Source organism: Cebus imitator, unplaced genomic scaffold (genome assembly GCF_001604975.1).
Source record: "Cebus imitator isolate Cc_AM_T3 unplaced genomic scaffold, Cebus_imitator-1.0 Scaffold18, whole genome shotgun sequence".
Taxonomy (NCBI): domain Eukaryota; kingdom Metazoa; phylum Chordata; class Mammalia; order Primates; family Cebidae; genus Cebus; species Cebus imitator.
Genome location: NW_016107333.1, coordinates 3,093,152 through 3,103,625, shown reverse-complemented (window position 1 = coordinate 3,103,625; position 10,474 = coordinate 3,093,152). Strand labels below are relative to the sequence as shown.

Here is a 10,474-nt window from a genome sequence, read left to right as displayed (position 1 = left end):
TCACTCAGGCAGGTGAGGTTTTATTCCTTTTCCTACTCCTCCAGTCTACGTTCCTGCCCCTTCAGTTTCCCGGCATAGTTAAATGATAATTTAGTTAGCTTAGTACTCAAGATTTGCATTGTATGATAGGTATAGCATGATTACACTTCCTTCCCTGTACAACTTTTTATTGTATAAGAAGTTGCCTTTAGCCTGGCGTGGTGGCTCACGCCTATACTCCCAGTACTTTGGAAGGCTAAGGCAGGCAGATCATGAGGTTGGGGGCTCGAGACAAGCCTGATCAACATGGTGAAACCCGCTCTCTACTTAAAAATACAAAAATTAGCCCACATGGTGGTGCACACCTGTAATCCTAGCTACTCGGGAGGCTGAGGCGGGAGAATCACTTGAACCTGGGAGGCAGATGTTGCAGTGAGCCAAGATTGCGCCACTGCAGTCTAGCCTGGGCAAGAAGCGTGAAATTCTATCTCAAAAAAAATTAAAATTTAAAATATTTTAAAAATTCAGTTCTTCAGTTACACTATGCACATTTCAAGGGCTCAATGGCCACGTGATTACTGGCCACTGTGTTAGACACAACAGATATTAGACTATCTCTATCAATTTGTACATTTCCAATGTACAAAGTTCTGTTGGACAGCATTGGTCTAACATATTAGCAATTTTTTCCTGCAATGATACTGCATAGCAACTCCAGAATTTCAGTGGTTTATATCCGAGGCAGGTGGACCACCAGTTCAGGAGATCGAGATGAGCCTGGCCAACATGGTGCAACCCCATCTCTACTAAAAATACAAAACATAGCTGGGTGTGGTGGTGCCTGCCTGTATTCCCAGCTACTTGGGAGCTGAGGCAGGAGAATCACTTGAACCCGGAGGCGGATGTTGCAGTGAGCCAAGATCGCGCCACTGCCCTCCAGACTGGGCGACAGAATGCAACTCCATCTCAAAAAAAAAAACATTTTTCTTGTTCAGAAGTCTCTTGAGCAGCTTCACTTGAGGTTGCAGGTTGGCTGGACTTGGCTTTGGATTGCAGTTTAGGTTCAGATCTGCTTCATGTGTCTCTTATCCTCTTTGGATCAGGTATGTTCCTCTCATGACTAATAGCAGGAGTTCAAGAAGGCAGTCTAAACCAATCATATTCAATTAAGAGTCCATTGGCTAAAGCAAGTCACATGACCAAGCCTAATATCAGTGTCTGCAAGGAAAGGCTCTACAAAGTTACATAGCAAACGGTATGGATGTATCATCCTACTATAAAGGAGTGAAGAAAAAAAAATTAAAGGACTGAAGAATTGGGAATAATAATCCCAGCTACCTCATGTTGTGCCAAACCCTTATCAAGACCAGCCTGTGCAACAAGGCCAAACTCCATCTCTACAAAAAATACAAAATTAGCTGGGTGTGGTGGTGTGCACTTGTAGTCCCAACTACTAGGGAGGCTGAAGCTGGTCTTGAACTTCTGGGCTCAAGTAGTCCTCCCACCTCAGCCTCCCAAAGTGCTGAGATTATAGGCATGAGCCACCACACCTGGCCATCTCCGTTGGAGTTGTCTCAAATATATCTATATATTTACCTTGGTGCTGTGTGTGTGTCTGTGTGTGTGTGTGTGTGTGTGTGTGTGTGTGTGTGTGTGTGATGAAAGTCTTGCTCTTATTGCCCAGGCTGGAGTGCAATGGCACAATCTCGGCTCACTACAACCTCCACCTCCTGGGTTCAAGTGATTCTCCTGCCTCAGCTTCCTGAGTAGCTGGGATTATAGATGCCTGTCACCACACCTGTCTACTAATTTTTGTATTTTTAGTAGAGATGGGGTTTCACCATGTTGGCCAGGCTGGTCTTGAACTCCTGACTTCAGGTGATCCGCCCACCTTGGCCTCCCACAGTGCTGGGATTACAGGCATGAGCCACTGCACCCAGCCAGTGAGTGTTCTTTCATATTAATATACATAGACAGAATTCTTTTTTTTTTTTTGAGATGGAGTTTCGCTCTTGTTACCCAGGCTGGAGTGCAATGGCGCGATCTCAGCTCATGGCAACCTCCGCCTCCTGGGTTCAGGCAATTCTCCTGCCTCAGCCTCCTGAGTAGCTGGGATTACACATAGACAGAATTCTTAAACTAACATTCATTCACTTGTATTTGCTGGTTTCTGTGTTCTGCTGGTCCCCCTCTTAGTTAACTTAAGGATGGGTACTTTGGATATCTGAACAATGAGCTCCAACATAACCTGATTTTTGCCCCTGGGCTGGCTCCCAATCTGGTTTAGGAGTGTTGATAGGCTGGGCGAGGTGGCTCACTCCTGTAATCCAGCACTTTGGGAGGCAGAGGCAGGCGGATCACTTGAGCCCAGGAGTTAGAGCCCAGCCTGGCCAATGTGGCAAAACCCTGTCTCTATTGAAAATACAAAAATTAGCTGGGTGTGGTAGAGCATGCCTATAATCTCAGCTACTCGGAAGGCTGAGGCAGGAGAATCACTTGAGTCCAGGAGGTCGAGGCTGCAGTGAGCCGAGGTAGCCCTACTGCACAAAAAAAGGCTGTAGAGAAATAGCTGCTCTCATTCTTACCCCCTTCGCTAGTGAAAAGAGGGAGTGGGACAGGATAGAGCGTGACCAGTGCTTTAAGGGCTAAAACTGGGAGTGGGTCACACGCTTCACCTCCTCTCCCACCCGCTCCTGGCCAGGCCAGAATTTAGTCACATGAGCGCATCTAGATCGCAGCCAGACACATGGTCACCAAACCAGAGGGAACGCTTGGGGAATAATCAACAGTCCTTTCTCAGTGTTTGAGGTCTTAGTGAGAAGACACAGTGTGTGGGAGAAGTGAACAGACCTGCGTAGTCACCTTCCTAGTCAATAAATTGAATGGCTGGCACCACAGTTTGAGATTTCTTTCTTTCCTTTCTTCCACTCTCTTCCCCTCCCTCCCTCCCTCCCTCCCTTCCTTCTTCCTTTCCTTCCATGGAAACAGAGTCTCGCTCTTGTCACCCAGGCTGGAGGGCAATGGCACCATCTCGGCTCACTGCAACCTCTACCTTCCTGCTTCAAGTGATTCTCCTGCCTCAGACTCCTGAAGTACCCTCCACCACGCCAGGCTCATTTCTGTATTTTAGTAGAGACGAGGCTGGTCTCGAACTCCTGACCTCAGGTGATCCGCCTGCCTCGACCTCCCAAAGTGCTGGGGTTATGGGTGTGCGCCACCACGCCCAGCCAAACCTTTTGTTCTGTATTTTTAGTAGAGACGGGGTTTCACCACGTTGGCCAGGGTGGCCTCAATCTCCTGACCTCGTGATCCGCCCGCCTCGGCCTCCCAAAGTGCTGGGATTACAGGCGTGAGCCACTGCGCCCGGCCATGAGATTTCTTTCTTTCTTTTTTTTTTTAAGACGGGATTTCACCATGTTGGTCAGGCTGGTCTTGAACAGGTGATCCGCCCGCCTTGGCCTCCAAAGTGCTTGGATTACAGGCGTGAGCCACCGCGCCCATGAGATTTCTTAACGTCAAGGAAGCGTCAAATGGTAAACGGTCCCTGCTAGCCGGGTCGCAAGACTGAGGGCGAGGCAGCCACCCTACGGCGGGGCCGCAGGCGGTCGAAAGCGCGCGCCCGGCGATGGGGCGTGCCCAGGCAGAGAGGCGGGGCTCCGCCAAGCGCGGCGCTGTGGCTGGTGGTGACACGCTTTGGGGCGGGGCTTCCCAACTGAGCGTCCCGGCAAGAGCGAAGGGGCGTGGTCACTCATGGGCTACTGGGGGCGAGGTTAAGCAACCATAGAATTTCGCAGCCAGAATGGGTGGGTCTCAGCGATCCTGAAAGCAGCCTGGACAGCCACACGCCAGTCAGGTGGAAAAGTTGGCCGGGCTTAGGGAAGGGAGGCGGGATCGATGCACTTGAGGGCCTGAGCCGCGCGGCGTGACGTCGGGGGCGCGGTTTTGTGGCGTTTGGGCGGACGCTGCGCCGAGGGGCGGCACTAGGCGCGCGCTCCAAAATGGCGGCGAACGTGTTCCCGTTCCGCGACGCCCGGGCAGCACCCGACCCGGTGCTGGAGGCCGGCCCGGTGGCACACGGTCCACTGCCAGTACCGCTGGTGCTGGACAACGGGTCGTTCCAAGTCCGCGCTGGCTGGGCGTGTCCTGGGCAGGACCCAGGTCCCGAGCCGCGCCTGCAGTTCCGCGCAGTGTGTGCCCGCGGTCGTGGAGGGGCACGGGGCGGGTCGGGCCCGCAGGTGGGCAATGCCTTGGGCAGCCTGGAGCCACTGCGCTGGATGCTGCGCTCGCCCTTCGACCGCAACGTGCCAGTCAACCTGGAGCTTCAGGAGCTGCTGCTGGACTACAGTTTCCAGCACCTGGGTGTCTCCTCACAGGTGAAGGGCGGAGTGGGCTGGGTTGGGCTTGAGGGGAGGGGTGCGGTCTCAGCTCCGCTCACTCTGCACTGGGAGAGGTAACAGTCACTTCAGTAGTTCCAATTGTCTTTTAGTGGATCAGATGCTAGGCGCTGGAGGTATAGCAGCGAATAAAAGGCTGCTCCTCGTATCTTGGAGCATACATTTGGACATATATGCTCGTTTTTTAAGAAGCTCATTTATTAACACATATGTATTGAGCACTTTGTGTCAGGCACTTTTTAGGCATTTGGAGTACATCTGTGAACACACAAAACTTCCTGTGCTTATGGAGCTATTAATACTATGGAAAGATATTCTAGTATGAAAACGCAGACAGTAAACAGAATTAAGTAGTAGATTCTATGCTATGATAGGACAGGAGGGGGTTACATTTTTTTCAATAAAATGGTCAGAATAGGACTCAGGGCGAAGGTGATATTTGAGCAAGGGCTTGAAGGACGTGATTCAGGTAGCAAGCCATGTGAATATCTGAAGGAAAAGCAGTCCAGGCAGAGGTAACAGCCAGTGAATAGGTCCTGAGGCAGGAGTGTGCCCTAATCCTAATTGCAAGGCTGCCTGTGTTGGAGGAGAGTAGTACGTGGAAGAGGACGTCAGAGAGGAAGTGGAGAGGCAAGTCACACACCTGGTAGGCTTTTACTCTGAGTGAAATGGAGAGCCATGGCAGGGCGTTGAGCTGAGGCAGGACCTGAATTATGTTTCAAAAGGATCACTATGACTGCTGTATGCAGAATGAACTGTCATGGGTCATAGGGTGGAAACAGGGACAAGTTAGGAGGCTATTGCAATAACCCAGGTGAGGGATAATGGTGACTTAGACGAGGCAGGTAGCAGGGAATGTGATTAGAAGCAGTTGGATTCGAGAGATACTTGGAAGATGGAGCCAACACGATTTGCTCACAGTTTGGATGGGACCTTGACTTAATAACTTAAATTGACTCTACTTTTGTATTTTCCAGTAAGAATAAGATGAGTTTTACAGTTGTCTATGATCAAGTTTTTGATTAAGAGACCAAAAGCAAATTCAGCCCCGCAATAAGGATTTTGGGTTCTTTTATGCTTCAAAAAGAGTATTCTGTTGTCCCTTATCTATTTGCCCTTTCCTTTCAAAGTAGGGCTGCGTTGATCATCCCATAGTTTTGACAGAAGCTGTGTGCAACCCACTGTATTCACGGCAAATGATGTCCGAGCTTCTTTTCGAGTGCTACAGGATTCCCAAGGTTGCCTATGGAATAGACAGTCTGTTCAGCTTCTACCACAATAAGCCAAGGAACTCGGTGTGCAGTGGGCTCATCATTTCATCTGGATACCAGTGTACGCATATTTTACCCATCTTAGAGGGGAGGTGAGTTGCACTTGTGGCATTTGAGTGCTATTTTGAGAAGCATTCAGGAAACATTTATTTAATGTGTGCTTTAATGGCAGAGTAGAAAGAGCAAGTCCTAGCCTACGAACTGAGCCGTTGGGCTTTGAACTACCTCACTGTGTGACTGTGGGTAAGTCACTTTGTCCATATTTCTGTCCTTTGTGACCTTCTGAAGGGAGTTGGAGTGGATGATCTCTTAGTTCTACGTCCATAATTCTACAATTTTATAATTCTGACTTATGGGGAGATAGCTAACATGGTATCTGCAGGTGGTAGGCATTCAATAGAAGTGTTTTGAATAACTTTTTTTTTTTCCGAGACAGTCTCACTCTGTTGCCCAGGCTGGAGTACAGTGTGGCGATCTCAGCTCCCTGCAGCCCCTGCCTCCTGGGTTCAAGTGAGTCTCCTGCCTCAGCCTTCTGAATAGCTGGGACTACAGGCACGCACCACCACACCCAGCTAATTTTTATATTTTTAGTACAGACGAGGTTTCACCGTGTTGGCCAGGGTGGTCTCGATTGCCTGACCTTGTGATCCACCCACCTCGGCCTCCCAAAGTGTGGGGATTACAGGCATTAGCCACCACCCCGGCCTTGAATAACTTTAATTGAAAAACATCTTTGTGTTCTGGAGTCAATTCTTTTTTCTTTTCTTTTCTTTTCTTTTTTTTTTTTTTTTTTTTTTTTTTTTTTTTGTGGCAGAGTCTTGGTCTGTCACCCAGGCTGGAGTGCAGTGGCATGATCTCGGCTCACTGCAACCTCTGCCTCCTGGGTTGAATCAGTTCTCCTGCCTCAGCCTCCCGAGTAGCTGGGACTGCAGGCACTCGCCACCATGCCTGACTAATTTTTTTTTTGTATTTTTAGTAGAGATGGAGTTTTACCATGTTGGTCAGGCTGGTCTCAAACTCCTGACCTCAAGTGATCCACCCTCCTTGGCCTCTGAAAGTACTGGGGTTACAGGGGTGAGCCACTGCACCCAGCCAATTTAAAGGTCTTTAATCACTGTTGTTCAGACCTTTCAGGTACAGTGCCTGGCATATAATGGACCCTTATTAAATATTTTCAAGTTGAATACAAGGCAAAGGTAGTTTACGTTATATTTAAAAATCCGTTCCCACTTTATCGCAGAGCTTTCACTGTCTGCTAAGAGCCTAGGCCAGCACTGTGGTTTCCTGAGAAGGTTTCTCACATGTCATAGAGACCCAGCCTTTGGAACTGAATGCCTGGGTTTGCAGCTCTTCTGCTACTTAACTTCCTCACTTCATTTCCTGACATGTACAATTGGGAAAAACTGATTTCCCAGGGTTACCCTGAGAATGAAATGAGATAAGGTAGGTAATGGCACTTTGTGAACTGTAAAGCAGACTGAACATGTAAAGACAAATCCCATTGAATGTTTCATGAAGTTTCTGTGAAAATCTATGAAGGAAACAGTAATTCTTAGGCGTTACCAAACACTTCTGATGTATGGAGTTCTCTATTTTATGTAAACAGAATATGCAGAAATAAAAAATGACATGTTATTTTTATGTTATACTGAGAGAAAATTATTTTACCTGAAGGCTGGGAAATTATCAGAGTGAATCATATCCTGTTATATGCTGGCATCTGCTGGTGAGGTATGATACAGCAGCCATATTTTAGTTCCCTCCAGCCGATTCCTAGTGCTCTGCCACTCTTACTTTCTTACATTAGGAAAATAAAATTACTCTGATTCTTTTACAGTATACCAGGATGCATGTGGTTACTTAATGTGTTTGCATCAGTAGGTATGGAGTGTTTAGGAGAGGGCATCTTAAACTCTGGCCCATGCCAGTCACCTAGGGAGCTTGTTAAAATGCATATTCCCAGGCCCACACCAGAGCAGCTGTGTCCTGTGAATTGGCATGTTCAACATTTCCCCCAGCTAATTCTGGGATACTTGGTCCCAGAACTACAGTTTGAGAAATACGTGATGAGACTCATTAAGATCCGACTTTGGAGTGCATCTTCTTCCTGTTTAGATGGCCATGTGACTATGGTGAACTGGGAATTCCTGCCTAGATAAAGGTTGCACCAAGGGAACGTTAATGTCCCTTCCTTCCAACTGTCAGGTTTTGTGTTTCTCCTGCTGGTCTGTTTCTTCTCTTTCTGCCTTAAATTATCTTGTTTCTCCCAAGATGCTCCATACCCTGTCCTTCATGTTGCCAGAAATTTCAGTGCTATTTTCTACTGCTTGGTTATAGATTAGATGCTAAAAACTGCAAGCGCATCAATCTTGGAGGAAGCCAAACAGCTGGTTACCTCCAGCGTCTCCTCCAGCTGAAGTATCCTGGGCACCTGGCAGCCATCACCCTCAGCCGCATGGAGGAGATTCTGCATGAGCACAGCTACATCGCTGAGAATTATGTAGAAGGTAACGAAGAGGATGTCTGCCTGCAGCTTTTGGGTGTTGTCTACTTTGGGGTATTCCTTAAATTACTGCCAGCATGATTCTTTGCCTGTTCACTTTTTAAGCACCCCTTCCCATTTTGTATTTCCTTTCTTAAACTATTCAGTAAACTGAATAGCTTAGTTATATAGGTTCCCTTCACAGATGGTAGCTTTTATAACTTGCCTGTAATACAGATCTTGGGATTGTATAACTTTCAACTTTTGCCAGATAGTAAACATTTAAGAGTGAGCAGAACATATCAGACTAAAAATATTTTAAATTAGAAAACAATTGAAATTGTTTTATTATACCATTAGAATAACAGCTATGCCCAGAAACACGTCTTTCTCTTTTCAAGCTTGTCTTAAAGTTTTGGTTGTATTTTACTTCAAATTAAAGTGTGAGTTTTAGTTACTATTGTCTTGTCACATCAGTGTGATGAAAATATCTTCCTCATGAATTTAAATAGTTCATATAAAACCAAAGGACTGTGGACAATGTCACTGTGAATACAACTCTGTTCCAAGAATGGATTTGCTTGTTGTCATTGAAGGTGCTGACTTCAGCTGACCAATAATGAATTCCCGAAGGGCAAAAGTTTCATCTTTTTTTTTTTTTTTTTAAATTGTGGTGAAAACCACATAACAGCTGGGTGCAGTGGCTCACGCCTGTAATCCCAGCATTTTGGGAGGCTGAGGTGGGTGGATCATAAGGTCAGGAGATCGAGACCATCCTGGCCAACATTGTGAAACCCCGTCTGTATTAATAATACAAAAATTTGCTGAATATGGTGGTGTGTGCCTGTAATCCCAGCTACTTGGTAGGCTGAGGCAGGAGAATTGCTTGAACCAGGGAGTCGGAGGTTGCAGAGAGCCGAGATTGCGCCACTGCACTCCAGCCTGGCAACAGAGTGAGACTCCATCTCAAAAAAAAAAGCCACATAAAATAATTTGCCATTTTCACCATTTTTAAGTATATATTTCATATGTTAAGAGCTGTGTCTTATTAACTTTAAAAAGCATTTATTAGGCACCTGTTATTCCTGGGATATAAAGCAGTTGGGGAGACGGATACAGAAACAAATAATTGATAAGAACACTCAGTCCCGAGAGTTAGAGGCCAGAAGACACAGCTGAAGCACACAGCTCTCTGTGCTCTCACTTCCTTGTTCTCCAGGTGCTCTGGTGTTGACTCTTTTGTCAGTCAACTTTTTCTTGTAAAATTCTATGAATTTTAACAAATAAAGATCTATGTAACCAACACCACAATCAGGATACAGAACCGTTCCATTATCCCCCCAAATTTCCTCATGCTGTCGCTTTATGATCATATTCTGTCTCCATCCCAAGCCCAGGCAGTCTTCCCCTGACTTCTTCTATGGCTTTATCTTTTCAAAATGTCACGTAAATGGAATCAAATAGTATGTACCTTTTGAAAGTTTTCCCTTTTACTCAACGTTATGCCTTTGATTTACTCAACATCATGCCTTTGAGATTCATCCAAGTTGTTGAGTGTGTCAGTAGTTTGTTCCTGTTTACTGGGGAGAATGTGTTCATTGAATGGATGTGCGGCAGCTTGTTTATCAATTCACCATTAAGGATCATTTGGGTTGTTCCCAGTTTTTGGTGGTTATACGTAGAGCTACTGTACGTGTTCATGTACAAGCTTTTGGGTGAACTTGTTTTCATTTCTCCAGAGTAAATAGATTGCTGGGTCACGTGCTTGCATGGTGTGTCTTTCTGTCCTTTTACTTGTAACCTACCTATGTCATTATATTCAAAGTAAGTTTCTTAGTAGTTGTATCATTTAAAAAAAAAATCTATTCAGTCAACCTCTATTGTTTAATTCTTAAGTTAAAACCATTTATAATGTGCTTAATTATTTGTATGCTTGAGTTTAGGTTCACCATTTTATTATTCATTTTTGTTCCTTCTGTTTGTTGTTCCTCTGTTTCTCTCTCCTGCCTTCTTTTAGGTTATTTGAGGTTTTTTCTTTTTTTAAGTATTTTATCTGTTGTGTTTTTTACTGTACCCTTTTACTGTAGTTTTTAGTGGTTTCTCTAGAGCTTACAGTAAACACAACTTTTCACAGTCTACGTAGAATCTGTATTTACCACTTCAAGGGGAATGCGGCAATGTGGTTAGCACTGTACAGGCTCCTTTATTTTGCCCTGTTTATCTTAGAGTTGTCTTATTTATTTCACCTATATACATTGCAAACACATCAGACAGTGTCGTGATTTTTACTTTCAGTTGCCAAATGGGTTTTAAAGAACTCATAAGGAGATTAGTCTGTTTTGGTTTGG

At 45.8% G+C, this 10,474-nt stretch overlaps 1 protein-coding gene across 2 annotated transcripts in view; it reads left to right on the top strand.

The window, feature by feature from the left end:
- Nucleotides 1–3,914: 3,914 nt before the first annotated feature.
- Nucleotides 3,915–10,474, top strand: part of ACTR5 (actin related protein 5) — a 27,451-nt gene continuing 20,891 nt past the window's right edge. For both annotated transcript variants that reach the window (XM_017512002.2, XM_017511980.2), the window contains exons 1-3: nt 3,915–4,352; nt 5,507–5,736; nt 7,982–8,151. In XM_017512002.2, the coding sequence (XP_017367491.1) occupies nt 3,978–4,352; nt 5,507–5,736; nt 7,982–8,151 (775 nt within the window). In that variant the 5' untranslated portion in view covers nt 3,915–3,977. The remainder of the gene's footprint in view (nt 4,353–5,506; nt 5,737–7,981; nt 8,152–10,474) is intronic.